At 51.9% G+C, this 18,836-nt stretch overlaps 1 protein-coding gene and 1 non-coding gene across 8 annotated transcripts in view; both read left to right on the forward strand.

Moving 5' to 3' along the window:
- Positions 1–18,836, forward strand: part of LOC126523469 (ABC transporter G family member 23-like) — a 198,501-nt gene that overhangs the window by 60,194 nt on the left and 119,471 nt on the right. For all 7 annotated transcript variants that reach the window (XM_055066856.2, XM_072288869.1, XM_055066855.2 and 4 more), the window contains exon 6: positions 3,228–3,331. In XM_055066856.2, coding sequence (XP_054922831.2) covers positions 3,228–3,331 — 104 coding nt within the window. The remainder of the gene's footprint in view (positions 1–3,227; positions 3,332–18,836) is intronic.
- On the forward strand, positions 2,176–2,248 carry TRNAK-CUU (transfer RNA lysine (anticodon CUU)). Its single transcript has one exon. It is a non-coding gene; the product is annotated as a tRNA-Lys (tRNA).

Raw genomic sequence — 18,836 nt, forward strand, 5'->3', positions numbered from 1 at the left:
AGCCAAAAGTTTTTGCGCACTCTGTTCACTGCATGCTGCCACTATCCGACCTTACCCCAAGAGCCAATTTCGTTTCGCATGTCATCTCGGCAACCATTTTTCAGGCAGTATGGGGCATTCTACGTGCTTTCGCTTAAATTTATATAGCGCTTGACTAGGCTCACTTCGAAACCCCGAAATTCTTGTATGTGACTGTTTTAAAGTAAACAGCTCCAACGATAGTTTCAGAGACTACCGCACTGTTCGCACCTGCAATTCGCATAAATAGGCCAAGAACGAAGCGCCTTCTCAATGAGCATGGACATAGTCTACACTTACTTCAACGCTCTTGAACGCCCAACTGAGGCTGTAAATAAACGCTGAATGCTCAAACGGTCCAAACAAGACTGGTTATACTCCCGGACGACAGCGTAACTGATTCAACAATTAAGCTGAGGCCACGGAGCAAGAAATATTTAGGAGTGGAAACTCCGCTGTTTGCGGCGACCAGTAAAGGTCACAAGCCCGCGGATATGTTTTCATGCTGGCGGCACCTGGCGGCATGGGAAGAAATTACCGCCGTTTCGGTTGCCAGGGCAACCGGTTGAGCGTGTTGCTCCCGTTCGGCCGCGTGCGCCTGACTTCTACCACGGAGTGGCCGGAGCTGCCGGAGCCGCCGAGCCGCCTGCCGGGCGCTGCTTTTTTTTTTTTTTCGCTGCGGCTTCTACGACGCGCCGCATGGTGCCGCCACTGTATACGGTAGCGTCGGCGCATGCAACAATTGTGACTTTATCTGATCGCCCGCGCCCGCTCGCGCTGACGGGAGTTTCACCTCCTATATGTCTTACTCCGTGGCTGAGGCTCCCTTCCATCAGCTCACGCTTCCGGCGGCGGTAGCAGGGGCTTTAGCTTGTGCTACCCAACTATCACCGTTTCTCGCCACCAGGCTTCAGCATGGCGTGTCCAAGCTCCAGCACAATCTTATTTATTTATTCAGTCTTTATTTATATTACATACGACAGTTCTACAAGGGCTATATCAGGAGTGGGTACAATGAAGAATTCGCAAAGAACTAGATATTGGAACCTGACATGGTAGCATCAAGTGCCAAAATAAAATCGTTAAAAGGAAAAGAGCACAAAGTACCAGGTAAGAAACGTCGAAAATCAAGTGTTTGGGGATAAACGTTACATTAAATTTATTAATGCGGTGGGGGAAAGGTACCGGGGGTGGGGGTTGAGATCTCGGTAACATCTGCTAGAAATTTTCATAGCGAATGCTAAGTGCGCACATGTTGCTAATCTAAAAGAAAAATTCACCATATTGAAATAGAATTTTAGAGTGCACATAACGACGCGCCGACAGCGGTGCAAAGTTTAAGGAAGGAAGGAAGAGCAGCAGAAGGCGACAAGTGGCGATCCCCTGCGCGGCAGGTAAAGCACACCGACTTTAAAGCGAAGCTTTCTTTGCTTCTTCCCCCCATTTTTCGTGTGCTCGCTGCCACTGTCTTGCTGATTCTACACCTAGTTGGACCTCTGGGTACGTGAGCATTGTTGGCCAGTCCCGGACCGGCGGTGTGCCGCAGGGTAGGTGCCTGAACAGGCAAGCAGAAGAGGCAATAAGTGAGCTCGACAACAAGATCAAGCGAGTGCGGAGAAATAAGGGAACGAAATGCGAGCAGAGCGTGCATTTAGCAAGAAACCTTGAGCTGCACGTAAAAGTGAAGAGATGTCAGTAAACATCAAAGAAAGCTTCGCTTACAACCGATTCCCCATATGCGGGAGATCCACCGACTTTTTGTTTTTCCCGCCAGGATTCAGTTTTACTAGTGTCGTACAAGTTCAAACGGTATAAAAAAGCTAACGTATCGGTCGCATGAGCGCCTTATACAGCAGTAAGCCTCGTTTCTTTAGGAGCATCAGAATGCGTGCGCCTCACATATCCAATTCTTTAGCTGCTTTACTGGTTATTACATGTGATCAAAAGTATACGGGCTGCGCTGCCTGTGACCGCCATGCTGAACTACAGACGGTTTAAGCGGCGAATTGTTACAACGCCCCGTTTAATGAATATAACTCTCGGTTAACCCCCTTTTCTTCCCGCCAAAGTATGTGAGTGGTGGCGTTGGCTAACACTCCCAAGGTTAGTTCTAGTAGTAAAAATATAAATACCCAAGAAAGTGGATGGTAAAACGGTGCCGCGGTAGCTCAGTTGGTTAGAGCATCGCATGCTTAATGCGAAGACGTGGGATCGTTCCCCACCTGCGGGAAGTTGTTTTTTCATCCGCTTTCATTGCCATTATTTATCATTTCTCTAATTCACTTAGTAAGTACAAGTAATTTCCCCTATGTTGTCCTTTCCGTCTTTGTTTGCGCGCTTAGGACGTAGAAAGCAGCAGACCAGAGACAGCGCTGTCTCTGTGTGTCTGCTTCTTCCTATGTGCTCGTTCAGTCGCGCTTACATAGTATATCATTGTTAATTTAGTTTGCAAGCGAATATTCAGAGGGTTATGTGGCCGACAAAACTACTATCCTTACTTCGTATAGCTATCTACTAATTTGCTATCGCAATCGGTGCTTCGCCTTACGGGCGGAACTGCGAGTATTTATTTTTTATTTTGAAATTTTGAACATTTGAAGAAAGGCTTCGTTTGTATAGAAGTACTTTATAAATGCAGGCTATAACACATGGACTACTCTTTTTGTTAGAAACACTGGTAAAAACCGGTAAGAAAGACGGGTGTCAGTATTGATTATTCTTACTCTTCTGTTGGATTATCCATTGCATTTTGTTAATCTGTCTTCATGTTGCTATTTCTCTTCCTTGTTTTGTTTGTACTCGCATGCTTCTCATCGCATATTTTTGTTGTTACTAAGTCTGTGCAACATGTTCTATATGTTTATTACTTTTTAAGGATTAGTAATCTGTGTTGTCTCTCCAGTTAATGCCCACCCGAATTCTTGGTGTAACAAATAACATGAAATTACACCTATAGCAGGTACCAACTATACGGTAAATGTGGGCTTCATTTCTAGCGAGGATTGCGATCTTTTGTGTATGTGCCAATGAAGACAACCTGAAGTTTTTACCGTCCATAAAGAGCCACGTAAGATTGAATTCGCATTCTTGTCGAGTAAATAACTTCGCACACCGGCAATACACAAAAAGAAGAAAGAGAAAAGAAAGGAAGAAGATAAAAATAGCAACGACATGGACAGCGGCAAACCCAGGTCCTGCTCTTGTTGCAGAAGCCGTACTCTGACCTCCACAAGGCCTTCAGTGCGGTGCTGGACGAACAGGCCTGGGGCACCCTCCACATACCGCCCAACTACACGATAGCGTTGAATACCAGGTGCGTGCGCATGTACACTTTAGTCAGCAAGGAAGCGCACTTGATGTCTTTGTGACCTTGGGGCGATTATCACGTAAGTTGCGTTTGCAATTAACTCACCGAGACGTTATTACATCCATTCTCACTGACGCTACTAATGTGCACTACCATGTTGCTTCTTTTAAAGCTTCAAAGGGTTGTTGTCTCGATCGCGTTGACTGTCGGCAATGCTATGAGCTTCGCTTCTTGCGTCCAACTTAGCCTTTCTACTGCTGCTCCTTCACATTTGCGCACGCTCGAGCCTTGAATCCAAAGACTCGGGGTGGAATTCTTGAGCGATCACGTTCGAGGATGCGATGTTAGCTATATACACCGACGCACTGACCTCTCGCCAAAGTTGTAACCTTCAAAGTAATCGCTTGAGTGTACAGTCCCTGTTCTGCCACTGTCCTGGCCTCTCCCTTGAAAGCCGCAGCACACCTTGAGCCGATAGGTTTGTTCGTCCTAATACTATTCCCGCGTAGCCTGTACTGTAATTTATTGCAATTATATGGATACTCCAGGCGCATTGTTGCCGTCACGGCGAGGTTCCGCATAAAGTTCAAGTGCGATACGATCACGGCCGCGCACCGTATGCGGTAAGTGCGAAAGTGAGCCGGGAAGGATGGTGGCTCGATCTCGCGCGCGCGCGGGAAAATGCCCGTTCTTTTCCCGCGAGGTAGGAGCGGGGAGGTGTTCGAGCACTAGGAGGGTAAGGGGGGGGGGGGGGGGGGGGCAGGTAAGCGCGCTTCTCTTGTACTCCGGCCGCCACCGCTGAGCGCGGCCACACGCACCCTATATTCAAGGGAATCTACGACGGGCGCAAAGAGTGCGTGACCCGATTTATCTGATGGCTTCGTGAACGCAGTGTAGTGGCGCGCGTGCTCACATTGAAGCGAGACGGAGCACGAAGGGAAATTCGCTCGCCGCTGCTGCCGCTCTATCACGCCAGCGTTCTGACAGCTAGCGCATGTATGCGGTCATCGAGTCAGATGTGTTCATGTTTGCCTGCGCACGCATGACGTCCCACTTGTTCATTTAGTTGGTAAGGGAATGTTTACAGCAGTTTACACGGCTAATAACGGTACTCGCCTTACCTCGTATAGCTGTCTATTAATTTGCTATCGCAATCAATGCTTCGTCTTTCGGGCGAAACTACGACTTTATCCACTCTGGAGGATGAACCTCGCCTCGCCATCTCTTTTTTGATGGTTATTTTTGCTCCTGTTGCGGGCTTTCGATAACTTATTAGCAGGCGTGTTCGAACGCTTATAGGAGTGTTCGAATAGCGGAATTCGTGAACGAAATCTAATGGAAACAATCGAGAAAGAAGAAACCTTTGAATACAGACTTTTTCTTCATTTCTAAACTAAGTGGGATACAAAGCTCGCTGGGAGTCTGTTTTGTAAACAATTGAAAGAGGCTTAGTTGCATCATTTGATGCATAAAAAATTTGTTATCCTACAAGCAAGGAGTATGCCGTTCAGAACTGGGCTTCCGGTGAAGTGAGGAGCTTGTAAACGGGAAATTAAAAAGTGACTTCATCTGGCACTCCACGACAATGGAAGTAATGAAACACGGGAATACGACTGTAAGCAACAAAGGCTGTCACGCCGCTTTTCTAAGAAGCGAAGCAACTGAAAGACATGTTGGAGACGGTCCGCAACGACGGTTCGCATGCCTGCAGGCGAGCTGCAGGCATGCGAGCTGAGTCCGCGGTCTGTAGTTCACATCACGTTACCACGAATATAGAGTGATGCGTTCGTTTAAGTAGCACACTGTGATGCTACAGCAATACACATTGTTGTAAACGGGTCCTGACCTCCCCTCGGGCTTCGTGAAATGCACATTCGGCGGATAGCCTACGCTGCTGCAAACATCTCAGCCAAACCTTGCAGTCGTGCGCGAAGTTCACAAGCAGTACGGGACGGCAGTATTTTCTCAAACATCCTCTGTCATGAGGTGCACGTGCTGCGTTGAAAAGGAAAGGCGAATACGACAACGATGACGACGAAGGCGCGAGCATGATCGTGCAGTGGCACCAGAAAAAGGTAAAAAAAAATATTGTCACGTGGTGGTGACGTCAAAGAACACAGTAGCAAAACTCTGAAAGGCAAGAACTAGCTTTTATTGGGCGAACCTGTGCCCACAAAACAGGCTACACTTAAAGCACAACGAGAGCGGCGAACACAGTCGGCGATCGTCGTAAAATCTGATCAGCGGGTCAAGCGCGTCGGCTTTTATAGAGCAGTCGTCGAATGTTCCAGACTAATCGTTTGGTCCCGCGTGCCTTCCACAAAGTTCTACACCATTCGCGTTACCCGATGAAATCAGATAACACAAGTTCGGCGACAACAGACAGCCGGGTAGAAGCATCGATAACTTTCCAGAAACGTCGGATACATGCAGGCGCGTCCGTCGCTGTGCGATTACAGTTGTTAAGCGGCGAAACGTGGTCGCCCGATAAAGATAAGTACACGTGTCAATACCCCCCTCTTAAAAAGCATCGACCCGATGCTGCAAACAAACGAAGTTAATAAACAAAAGCACTCGTAGCAAAGAAAAGAACAAAAATGACGAAGTTCGTCAGCGTCCGTAAAAAGGTTTAAGGCGCACCACGTGGACCACTTCAGATCGTGCGCGGCGCCGCTGTGAATGCGAAATGCCGTCTGGCACGACCTCATAGTCCAGAGCGCCAATACGTCTGGTGACCTTGTAGGGTCCGAAATAGCGTCGGAGTAGCTTCTCACTGAGTCCTCGTCGGCGTATCGGGGTCCAGACCCAAACACGGTCGCCAGGCTGGTACTCGACGAAGCGTCGTCGGAGGTTGTAGTGTCGGCTGTCGGTCCTCTGTTGGTTCTTGATCCGTAGGCGGGCGAGCTGTCGGGCTTCTTCGGCGCGCCGGAGATAGCTAGCGACGTCAACATTCTCTTCGTCAGTGACGTGGGGCAGCATGGCGTCGAGCGTCGTCGTCGGGTTCCTGCCGTAAACCAGCTTAAACGGCGTGATCTGTGTTGTTTCTTGCACCGCCGTGTTGTACGCAAGGGTTACGTACGGCAGGACCGCGTCCCACGTCTTGTGTTCGACGTCGACGTACATTGCTAGCATGTCGGCGAGGGTCTTGTTCAGGCGCTCCGTGAGACCATTCGTCTGCGGATGGTAGGCAGTTGTCTTCCTGTGGCTTGTCTGGCTGTACTGCAGAATGGCTTGGGTGAGCTCTGCTGTAAAAGCCGTTCCTCTGTCGGTGATGAGGACTTCTGGTGCACCATGTCGCAGCAGGATGTTCTCGACGAAAAATTTCGCCACTTCGGCTGCGCTGCCTTTTGGTAGAGCTTTAGTTTCAGCAAAGCGGGTGAGATAGTCCGTCGCCACGACGATCCACTTATTCCCGGATGTTGATATCGGAAACGGCCCCAACAAATCCATCCCGATCTGCTGGAATGGTCGGCGAGGAGGTTCGATCGGCTGTAGTAATCCTGCTGGCCTTGTCGGTGGTGTCTTGCGTCGTTGACAGTCTCGGCATGTCTTGACGTAACGGGCGACGTCGGCGGTCAGAGGCAGCCAGTAATACCTTTCCTGTATTTTCGACAGCGTCCGGGAGAATCCGAGGTGCCCAGCGGTTGGATCGTCGTGTAGGGCGTGCAGTATTTCTGGACGCAGTGCTGACGGTACAACAAGAAGGTAGCTGGCGCGGACTGGTGAGAAGTTCTTCTTCACGAGCAGGTAGTTTTGTAGCGTGAACGACGACAACCCGCGCTTAAATGCCCTAGGGACAAGGTCGGTGTTCCCTTCCAAATACTCGACGAGACCTTTTAGCTCTGGGTCGGCTCGTTGCTGTTTAGTGAAGTCTTCCGCGCCTATTATCCCAAGGAAGGCGTCGTCGTCCTCGTCGTCTTGCGGCGGGGGATCAATGGGGGCGCGCGATAAGCAGTCGGCGTCGGAGTGTTTTCTTCCGGACTTGTATATTACCGTGACGTCATATTCTTGTAGTCTGAGGCTCCACCGCGCTAGCCGTCCTGAAGGGTCCTTTAAGTTAGCTAGCCAACACAATGCGTGATGGTCACTGACGACTTTGAATGGCCTGCCATAGAGGTAAGGACGGAATTTAGCTGTAGCCCAAATGATGGCGAGGCATTCCTTTTCAGTCGTAGAATAGTTGCTTTCCTCTTTTGACAGCGACCGGCTAGCATACGATATCACCCTTTCAAGTCCTTCTTTCCTCTGGACTAGGACGGCACCGACGCCTAGGCTACTGGCGTCAGTGTGAATTTCGGTATCGGCGTCCTCGTCGAAGTGTGCAAGTACCGGCGGCGACTGCATGCGTCGTTTGAGTTCTTGAAATGCCTTGGCCTGCGGCGTTTCCCACTTGAACGCGACATCACATTTGGTTAGATGTGTTAGCGGCTCCGCGATGCGTGAAAAGTCCTTGACAAAGCGCCTATAGTAGGCACACATGCCAAGGAATTTGCGCACTGCCTTCTTGTCGGTTGGCTGCGGGAACTTTGCGATGGCAGCTGTCTTCTGTGGGTCGGGGCGTACTCCTGATTTGCTGATCACGTGGCCTAGGAACAAAAGCTCATCGTAAGCGAAACGGCACTTTTCCGGCTTCAGAGTGAGCCCTGATGACTTGATGGCTTCTAACACTGTCGCAAGCCGCCTAAGGTGATAGTCGAAATTTCCGGCGAAGACAACGACGTCATCCAGGTAAACAAGGCACGTCTGCCACTTCAGTCCGGCTAACACAGTGTCCATGACGCGCTGAAACGTTGCAGGCGCCGAGCACAGTCCGAATGGCATGACCTTGAACTCGTAGAGGCCGTCTGGCGTGATGAAAGCAGTCTTTTCGCGATCTCTCTCGTCGACTTCTATTTGCCAGTAGCCAGACTTGAGGTCCATCGACGAGAAGTATTTAGCGTTGCAGAGCCGATCCAATGCGTCGTCTATCCGTGGAAGGGGGTACACATCCTTCTTCGTGATCTTGTTCAGTCGACGATAATCGACGCAGAAGCGTAGGGTTCCGTCCTTTTTCTTTACCAGGGCTACAGGAGAGGCCCACGGGCTTTTCGACGGCTGGATGATGTCGTCGCGCAGCATTTCGTCGACTTGTTGCCTAATAGCTTCACGTTCTCGCGTCGAAACTCGGTAAGGGCTCTGGCGGAGTGGTCGAGCGCTCTCTTCGGTTATTATGCGATGCTTTGCAACTGGTGTTTGTCGAATCCTCGATGACGTCGAAAAGCAGTCTTTGTATCGTCGGAGAAGACTTCTGATCTGTTGCTGCTTACTCATAGGAAGACTTGGATTCACGTCGAAGTCTGGTTCAGGGACAATGCTCATCGGGGTAGATGCGGCTGAATCCGAGAGGACAAAGGCATTGCTGGTTTCCACAATTTCCTCGATGTATGCGATTGTCGTGCCCTTGTTGATGTGCTTGAACTCTTGGCTGAAGTTGGTTAGCATAACTTCCACTTGCCCTCCGTGGAGTCGAGCGATCCCTCTTGCGACGCAAATTTCACGGTCGAGCAGTAGATGTTGGTCGCCCTCGATGACGCCTTCTACGTCAGCGGGTGTTCCAGTGCCGACGGAAATAATAATGCTGGAGCGCGGCGGGATGCTCACTTGATCTTCGAGCACACTCAAGGCGTGGTGACTACGACACCTCTCCGGCGGTATCGCTTGATCTTGTGACAGCGTTATCGATTTCGACTTCAGGTCGATGACTGCGCCATGTTGATTCAGGAAGTCCATGCCGAGAATGACGTCTCGTGAACACTGTTGGAGGACAACGAAGGTGGCAGGGTAAGTCCGGTCATGAACGGTAATTCTTGCCGTGCAGATACCAGTCGGCGTAATCAGGTGTCCTCCAGCGGTCCGAATTTGAGGGCCTTCCCATGCAGTCTTAACTTTCCTCAACTGGGCGGCGATGGGTCCACTCATGACGGAGTAATCGGCTCCTGTGTCTACTAAGGCGGTGACTGCGTGGCCGTCGAGAAGCACGTCGAGGTCGGTGGTTCTCTGTCTTGCGTTACAGTTAGGTCTTGGCGTCGGATCACGGCTGCGTCGTGTTGAACTGAAGTTGGAACGTCGCGTCGTCAAGTCGTCTTTCGTCGGTGTAGTCTTGGTTTCCTGACTTCGTCGGGACGGCGGCGTGTCGTCATTAGGTCGTCGAGATGGTTTCTTTGTCGTCTTCGTCGGCGGCGGAGGATCTTCGTCAGTTCGACGAACAGCAACCGCACCTCCATCGGTTGCTGCTTTTAGTTTTCCGGATATGGGCTCGCTGACCGGCCCCGGGCTGGGCCAGTGTATGGTCGGCTCTGCGGCGACAGGTAGCGGCCTGGTGATGGCGAACGCGACGGTCGTCGAGAGCTCCACTGAGTAGCGGCGAGGTAGTCGGCGATATCGCGAGGTCTTTCGCCAATCTGTGGTCGCGGCACGTTAACGGCGAACCCTCGGAGTCCCATCTCCCGGTATGGGCATCGGCGGTAGATGTGCCCCGCTTCTCCGCAGTGGTAGCAGAGCGGGCGGTGGTCAGGAGCGCGCCAAATGTCCGTCTTCCTCGCGTAGGTGCGCTGGGCGACGGGTGGTCGTGCTGGCGGCGGCGGCGGACGACGGAACTGTGGCGTGACAGGGCCCTGGCGCGGTCGCGGAGGGGGACCTTGACGGCGTGCGACGGTGGCGTAGGTCATCGCTTGCGGCTCAGGCTGGGGCGATACAGTGTCTACTCCAAGTTGTTGTTGGAGCTCCTCACGCACGGCGTCGGCAATCGAAGCCACTTGAGGCTGTGATGGTGGGAACAGCTTTTGTAGCTCCTCCCGCACGACCGCTCGGATAGCCTCGCGCAGGTCGTCGGTGGCCAGTGATTGAACTCCGGCGTAGTTCGTTGAGTTTGTGCGGCGGTCGAATTGCCGGTTTCGGATCTCGAGTGTCTTCTCGATGCTGGTGGCCTCGCGAAGAAACTCGTCGACGGTTTTCGGTGGGCTTCGTACCATTCCGGCAAAAAGTTCCTCCTTCACACCACGCATCAGCAGGCGGACTTTCTTCTAGCTCCTCGGGCATTTCAGGGTCGGCGTGGCGGAAGAGACGGCTCATTTCTTCCGTGTAGATCGCGGTCGTCTCATTAGGTAGCTGCACCCGGGTTTCTAATAGCGCTTGGGCTCGTTCTCGGCGTACGACGCTTGCGAACGTCTGCAGGAAGCCGCTTCGGAAAAGTTCCCAGGTCGTTAAGGCGGCTTCTCGGTTCTCGAACCACGTCCTGGCCGCGTCTTCCAAAGCGAAGAAGACATATCGCAGTTTGTCGTCGCTGTTCCAGTTGTTAAAGGTAGCGACTCTCTCGTACGTCTCAAGCCAGCTTTCCGGGTCCTCGAAAGTTGAACCGCGGAACGTCGGAGGCTCCCTGGGCTGCTGCAGCACGACGGGTGACGCTGGGGCTGCCATTGGGGTGGACGTGGTGGCCATCTTCCTAGTCGTCTCAGGCAAAAGTCCGTGCTCCGGGGGCAGTCCTTGCAGCCTGCGGCTACCTCGCTGGTTCTTGGCGACGTTGGTGTCTTCCGAGTGAGGGCTTGGGTCACGGCTTTGTGGGGGCGTCCGGTACATGAACGCAAAGCACCTCCACCAGATGTCACGTGGTGGTGACGTCAAAGAACACAGTAGCAAAACTGTGAAAGGCAAGAACTAGCTTTTATTGGGCGAACCTGTGCCCACAAAACAGGCTACACTTAAAGCACAACGAGAGCGGCGAACACAGTCGGCGATCGTCGTAATATCTGATCAGCGGGTCAAGCGCGTCGGCTTTTATAGAGCAGTCGTCGAATGTTCCAGACTAATCGTTTGGCCCCGCGTGCCTTCCACAAAGTTCTACACCATTCGCGTTACCCGATGAAATCAGATAACAAAAGTTCGGCGGCAACAGACAGCCGGGTAGAAGCATCGATAACTTTCCAGAAACGTCGGATACATGCAGGCGCGTCCGTCGCTGTGCGATTACAGTTGTTAAGCGGCGAAACGTGGTCGCCCGATAAAGATAAGTACACGTGTCAATATTATGCAGATCCCACGCACTGAGGGAATCGATGTAAGCGAAGCTTTCCGTGATGGGCACTTTGATTGACGATAATTAGCGGTGATATTGACGGCTAAAGCTTAATTTCTTCAACGTTTAGGCTAACACGAGAGTGGTGAGTTGATGTCAAACGTTACCTTGCGTGCACCACTGCTGTTTGCTTAGCGCACTGAACACACAGGGAGGTGTTTCCTTGAGTGTGCACCATATTTCATAACCTCTCAGAGGGTTCAGCATAGTCATTGCCTCACATGGCATGGCACATCGCATTGTGGCAGAACTATTAAAATTCAATAGGATTATTGGGCTGTACGTGTCAAAACCACACTCGCATTATGAGGCACGCCATAGTGGCGGACTCCGGATTAATTTTAACACTGTGATGTTTTTCAGAAATAGCAACAACGTACTGTACCGTACCTTGAACTTAAGCTTGTCCTGCTTCCCCGCAACCGCTTTCGTATAGTAGTCGAGTTTCCTTGCCTTATCACGTCACCTCCCCACCCTCTCTTATATGGGAACTGCCTCTTCTCTTCGCTCTCCTTGTTCTCCTCTGTTTATCTGTGTCCCCTCTGGCCTCGCACGTTAGTAGTAAGAGAAGCGCTGCAGTTTCTGCAATGCTTCTGAGGGGAGTCACGGATAAACCGGCTGAATTTTGAAATGCAACTAGGCCATACTCGCATATACTCTTCTACGCATGCTATTAGTTTCTTGTTAGGCAAGGAGTATTACAAGTCCTTCATGTCAAAGGAGCAAGCAGATAAGCTTTTGTCAGAATTTTCTTTCAGAAAATCCACGATTTCTGCAGAGCTTTTAACCAAAAATGGGTCGTCAATATTAAGAATTCGGAGTTTTTCTTCCAAGAAAAGAGCAAGCTTTTTTGCAATCGCTTGCCTCCTTTGACATAAAGGACTTGTACTACTACTTGCCTCAAAAGAAACTAATAGCATGCTTAGAAGAGTGCATAGACGAGTATGACGTGGTTGCATTTCAAAATGCAGCCGGTTTATTCGTTCATGGCTTTTTAGATATGCTTAGTTGCTACCTTCACTCGAGGTATGCAGCATGGAATGACGAAATATTCATTCAAAAGCAGGGTGTCTGCATAGGTTCATGTTTGGCGCCAATACTAAGCGACATTTTTCTAGCCCACTATAACAAAAACCTGTCGCGTACCTAGTCGGAGCACAGGGTAGTAAAAGCTGTCAGGTATGTTGATGACTATCTTGTCCTTTTCGAACCAGACGCATGTTCTACTGTAGGCAAGCCTAACTGAGTTTTTTCTGCAGGCCTTAGCCCCCTAATTCTCACGCTTGAAGAGCCGACTGATAACCTGATGCGTTTCTTAGATATTCAGCTCCAGTTTATGGAACGGCACACGTGTTAGGAGTATAAACCTAAATCACTATTGCGGTATCAGTCCGCCCACTAGCTCGTCAAGAGGAGCATTGCCAACTTGTGCTTTGGAAATGCATTAAAGAAATCCTGCCACCATAACATCTATACGAGCCTTACGGAACAGTCGGGAAGGTTATCAGCAGCAGGATTTCCGGAGTCAGCCCAGGTTTCGGTCGTAGAGGGGCTGCTAAAAAGATGCGGGTCAGGCAGCACAACTCGGGTGGCAGGTCAACGGACGGAGGGAAGGTAGCGGTAGTGCCCTATCTGCGTAGAACGCCACATAGTCTTAAGAAAATGGCTAGCCGGGAGAACACAAAAGTGGTCTTTTCAGTGCCAGAAAAACTCGCGAAAATATGTCGGTTAACGGACCCGTACCGTAAGCCAGCTGTCGGATGCTCTACGAATCATCGTAAAGCATCAGTGCTTTACGTAGAAGCTGTCGTTTATGAGCTTCCGCTGTCCTGTGAGAAAAAAATACGTCGGACAGACCGGAAGGTGTCCTAATGACCGGTTACGAGAACATAGTGTAAACTTGAGAAATAAGCAATACTGCCATCTGTCAACTCACTGTCAGGAATGCGGCTGTGCGCTGGTGTATAGGTCCTGCCGGGTTCTTGCGAAGCACAAAGATAAAGATGTGCGAGAGATTATTGAGGCACAGACTATCTGTCGGAATAGTGATCCGTGTGTTAGTGCCCCTTTGGTTGACTTGTTAGATAAGGAAACGGCTTTCTTGGATTATTAAAATTTGGATGAGGTGGCGTCACTGTGCATGGTTAAATACGAGAGTGTTTCCTGAAAATCAAGTTGTTGAAGTTAGCGCATTGTGGTGTCGTTTCCCTTTGTCCTTGTTCGCTGGCGCTAAATATGCTTTCCAAGCCAGTTTACCAACATGCCCAACAAATGGCAACACTATCTTCCCACATCGCGCTGATGTCTCCGCAACCACAGCACTATCTGAAGTAGCCACCTATGCTGAGGAATGCCGCCAGCTTACGTGCTCAATTACATCGCAAGTCCACGCCCGCCAGAAAGACTCACGACCGAGCTCCTCTTCCCCCTCATATTCGCCTGGTACATTGCTGTGGCTCCGCGTTCCCTTCTACGCTACCGCTTTTCCACAAAGCTGCTGCCTAAGTATGACGGTCCTTACCGGGTTCTACGTAAGACGTCCCCTGTCAACTACTTCACTGAGCCCCTCCAGCCATCTACGGACCAACGGTGCCGCGGCCGCGAAACGGTTGACATCGAACAGCTGAAACCGCACTACGGCCAGCCAGTATCTCCGTTTCCTTAGGTCGCCAGGGTGGATCCCTTTTCACGGCGGGGGGCAGGCGTGATATATATCAACATGAGCAAAAGACGAAACAAAAGACTGTTGTTGATGCTCGCGCTCGCTCTGCTTCGCCGTTGATCAGAGTGCTTTCGTTTTCCCTTGATTGCTGTGATAAATCGCGACTACACCTAAACATGTTCTTGCATTACTAAGTAAACTCGCTTCTAAATGCGCCCGTTTGGGTATTGAGGATGACATGCCTTGCTCCGCTTAATCGCCGCTTAAACCTCTGTACAAACGCCATCATAGCGGGCGATGCAGAGTTCGTAATGGCGAAGCGTAAGTGTTTCTGTCTTCATTGTCATAATCCGTGTCGATGGGGCCCACGTAACATAAAGTCCGCCACTTCGCAATGCATATTCGACTTTCTGCCAATGCCAGGGTCGTCGATTACGGGAAGAGTACGTGACATATGCGCACATGCGCACGCTGTTCTGAAGTCGGGGGTCCGTGCGGGCGGCCAACGAAGTTTCCATGGATGGTGCCGTGCCAGGTGCCGGGAGAAACAGTTCGGAGCGACGTTTAAGAGAATAAAAAAAGGATTATATTAAAAAACGTACATGGTTGAATGTTACAATACGGCTCCAACTATCGGAGCACACTATGGTAGCGTATTTGCATGTCCGAGTGTCTCACCGTTTCCAAACGTCCCTCTCCTCCCACAGCCGTCTGGATGCGCTTTTTATGCCCATCGTCGTCATTGTTCTGTGCTTCCCCCAATCCGGCGTCAGGAAACCGATAACCTCAGATCCCACCAATCCAGAGGTTTGTTGCCCTTTCCCTCCGACGGGAGTTTTTTCGAAACACGCGCACATCACTGGGCGCAAATAGGGGAACTAGGATGGCACGCTGACTCCGTCCCCTGCGTGGTCGTGCCAATTTGTGCGGCTGACAGGTGTGAAGAATCGTAGCCTTGCACGGACCTCATCTTTGGCGTGGACGTTCAACATCCTATTTGAAGAGGCCGTCGGCTCGTTTCCCATAATTGCTTCATCCGTGACCGGAGTTTTGTCGCGCAGTGAATGGCCGACCATAATGGCCTTGATGGGCTCTTCGTGACGCTTAGGAGAGACGACGTTGCTACCTTCAAGCGAGCTGCCTTGAAGAGAATGATGAGGCGTGACAACTGCATGTCACCGGGGTGGAATCCCCCGCTCTGAAGGGCCGCCGGACACCACAAGCGAGCCGCCTTGAAGGAGACGATAAGGCCTGACAACTGCGTGTCGCCGGAGTGGCGTCCCCCGCTCTGAAGGGCCGCCGGACACCACAAGCGAGCCGCCTTGAAGGGAAGGACGAGTCCTGACAACTGCATGTCGCCGGGGTAGCATCTCCCGGTCTGAGGAGCCGCCGGACACCACAAGCGAGCCGCCTTGAAGAAAACGATGAGGCCAGACAACTGCATGTCGCCGGGGTGGCATCTCCCGCTTTGAAGGGCCGCTGGACACCACAAGCGAGTCGCCTTGAAGGGAACGATGAGGCCTGACAATTGCATGTCGCGGGGGTGGCATCTCCCGCTCTGAGGGGCCGCCGGACACCACAAGCGAGCCGCCTTGAAGGGAACGATGAGGCCTGACAATTGCATGTCGCGGGGGTGGCATCTCCCGCTCTGAGGGGCCGCCGGACACCACAAGCGAGCCGCCTTGAAGGGAACGATGAGGCCTGACAACTGCATGTCGCCGGCGTGGCATCTCCCGCTTTGAAGGGCCGCTGGACACCACAAGCGAGCCACCTTGAAGGGAACGATGAGGCCTGACAACTGCATGTCGCCGCGGTGGCATCTCCCGCTCTGAGGGGCCGCCGGACACCACAAGCGAGCCGCCTTGAAGGGAACGATGAGGCCTGACAACTGCATGTCGTCGGGGTGGCATCTCCCGCTTTGAAGGGCCGCTGGACACCACAAGCGAGCCGCCTTGAAGGGAACGATGAGGCCTGACAACTGCATGTCGCCGAGGTGGCATCTCCCGCTATGAGGGGCCGCCGGACACCACAAGCGAGCCGCCTTGAATTGAACGACGAGGCCTGACAACTGCATGTCGCCGGGGTGGCATCTCCCGCTCTGAGGAGCCGCTGGACACCACAAGCGAGCCGCCTTGAAGGGAACGATGAGGCCTGACAACTGCATGTCGCCGGGGTGGCATCTCCCGCTCTGAGGGGCCGCCGGACACCACAAGCGAGCCGCCTTGAATTGAACCACGAGGCCTGACAACTGCATGTCGCCAAAGTGGCATCTCCCGCTCTGAGGGGCCGCCGGACACCACAAGCGAGCCGCCTTGAAGGGAACGATGAGGCCTGACAACTGCATCTCGCCGGGGTGGCATCTGCCGCTTTGAAGGGCCGCTGGACACCACAAGCGAGCCGCCTTGAAGGGAACGATGAGGCCTGACAACTGCATGTCGCCGGGGTGGCATCTCCCGCTCTGAGGGGCCGCCGGACACCACAAGCGAGCCGTCTTGAATTGAACGACGAGGCCTGACAACTGCATGTCGCCGGGGTGGCATCTCCCGCTCTGAGGGGCCGCCGGACACCACAAGCGAGCCGCCTTGAATTGAACGACGAGGCCTGACAACTGCATGTCGCCGGGGTGGCATCTCCCGCTCTGAGGAGCCGCCGGACACCACAAGCGAGCCGCCTTGAATTGAACGACGAGGCCTGACAACTGCATGTCGCCGGGGTGGCATCTCCCGCTCTGAGGAGCCGCTGGACACCACAAGCGAGCAGCCTTGAAGGGAACGATGAGGCCTGACAACTGCATGTCGCCGGGGTGGCATCTCCCGCTCTGAGGGGCCGCCGGACACCACAAGCGAGCCGCCTTGAAGGGAACGATGAGGCCTGACAACTGCGTGTCGCCGGGGTGGCATCTACCGCTCTGAGGTGCCGCCGGACACCACAAGCGAGCCGCCTTGAAGGGAACGATGAGGCCTGACAACTGCATGTCGCCGGGGTGGCATCTCCCGCTCTGAGGGGCCGCCGGGCACAACAACGCTCTGCGTATGCGCCGCCCGACCACGAACTGCAGTATGATATGGAAATTAACTTTTTACAAGAAAAATAATTCGCTGTAACAACGTGTCACTATTAGTTGGTCTGCGGCTGCTGAAGCAGCATCTACCTAAGTCGCCTCCCCCCTTCCCCACTCTTGGAGCCGGGTCGCTTGCTCCCCTTCGCGGGAGCCCTACGTGTAAGCTAGGATTGGTGGTGAAACATGGGAGAAGAACATGTACTGAAGAAGAAAAGGGGCAATGAGATAATAATGCAGATACACTAAAGAATAAAGAAAGTATATCGAACACGCAATTCGAACCAGTGACTTCCCACTTAGAAAAGCGCTTTGACGCGGCGCCACGAAAAATGAGTGGAGAGGGAGCTTATTACGGAGTGAACTTATCCGTAGCTGATCCGCTGACTGGTAGTGCCGCGCCCCTAGGTGAAAACGGCACAAAGCGTGTCTCCTCCTCCGTAGCACTGTAGCACCATATAGGCAAAGGCACGTTTAGAGGTTAGAGTTAAAGTGGAAAGTTGGGCTAGTTGGTGAGTAATCATCATACCGTGCTGGTGAAGCAGCGCACTGACACGTCTTTTCTTGTGTGTCTTCACTGTGTCCGTGTCAGTGCGCTGCTTCACCAGCAAGGTATTTAGAGGTAGGATTTCGCAAGAGAAATTTGGAGGACGCTTAAGCTTCGCCTTGAAGATTGGAACGCGATAGCGTTCAAAGACCCCGTGTGCTTTCCATGCTTCTCGGCAACTGCAGCTTATGTAACCGTAACGTTTACCGGGAAACACTGGCGGCGAACGCTATGCACGAAAGCAAGCCTTCTGATAGAAACGCGGCCTCTTGCGTGGTTTCAGTCTAAGAAGAGCGAACATAAAAGATGAGCGCTGTCGCTTTTTTTTTCATTAGATATGTCTTGTGGACTGTTTTGAAAATTCTGAGGAATAACTTGGTAAAGAATGAAAGACAAGGTGTGAGCAACTTTGGGGGTAGAACAGTGGTTGGGTATGCGTGGTTCGGAATTTGGTTCGAGATCTAGTTTTGCCGAAGCGACGTCCGATGCCGGACGCGTGTAACTGTGTTTGCGTGGGTCTATGTAGTTCTACGTTAGTGAGTGTGGACTCGTACACCTCTTAACGTGCCATGTATACAATGCTTCGTACTTTATAGGTGTTATCGTCTTGCTGGAATCGCCCCGTCATTGTGACTGGGTGTTCGTATCGTCTTTTGTTGGAATAAACTTTTTCTAAACACGCGGGACGCCGATGCCGGATTTTCTGCGACCGGGGCCCTTGACGCTATCGCGTTAAATTTCACCAGGTTTGATCGTGCGGAACTCCTTGCAAGGAACCACTCCTCAAACGGCGCGGCGCCGCTTTTTTGGAATGGAGGGCGTTGAGGAGAAACGGAAAATATAAATATGGCGCTTCTGGTGTACACGCTCGTACTAGGTGTTCTTGAAAAAAGTTAATTTGGTAACATATTCACAATATTCGCCCCCACGATACTTTTAAGGCTTCAAAGAAAGGTGGTTCAGGGCCCTTTTAAATAAATATAAGCATTGTGAGATTGTTTAATTAATATTTGTTTGTTCAAATCGAGAAACCTTATTCGTGGGCTACCTGAAGGCGAGTCAGGCTTATCGAATGAACGGAAATTACTGAGTAGACGTTGCTTGCTCCATCGGGCCACTCAGCAGATAGTGCCT

The sequence above is a fragment of the Dermacentor andersoni genome, chromosome 6, assembly GCF_023375885.2.
Source record: "Dermacentor andersoni chromosome 6, qqDerAnde1_hic_scaffold, whole genome shotgun sequence".
Taxonomy (NCBI): Eukaryota; Metazoa; Arthropoda; class Arachnida; order Ixodida; family Ixodidae; genus Dermacentor; species Dermacentor andersoni.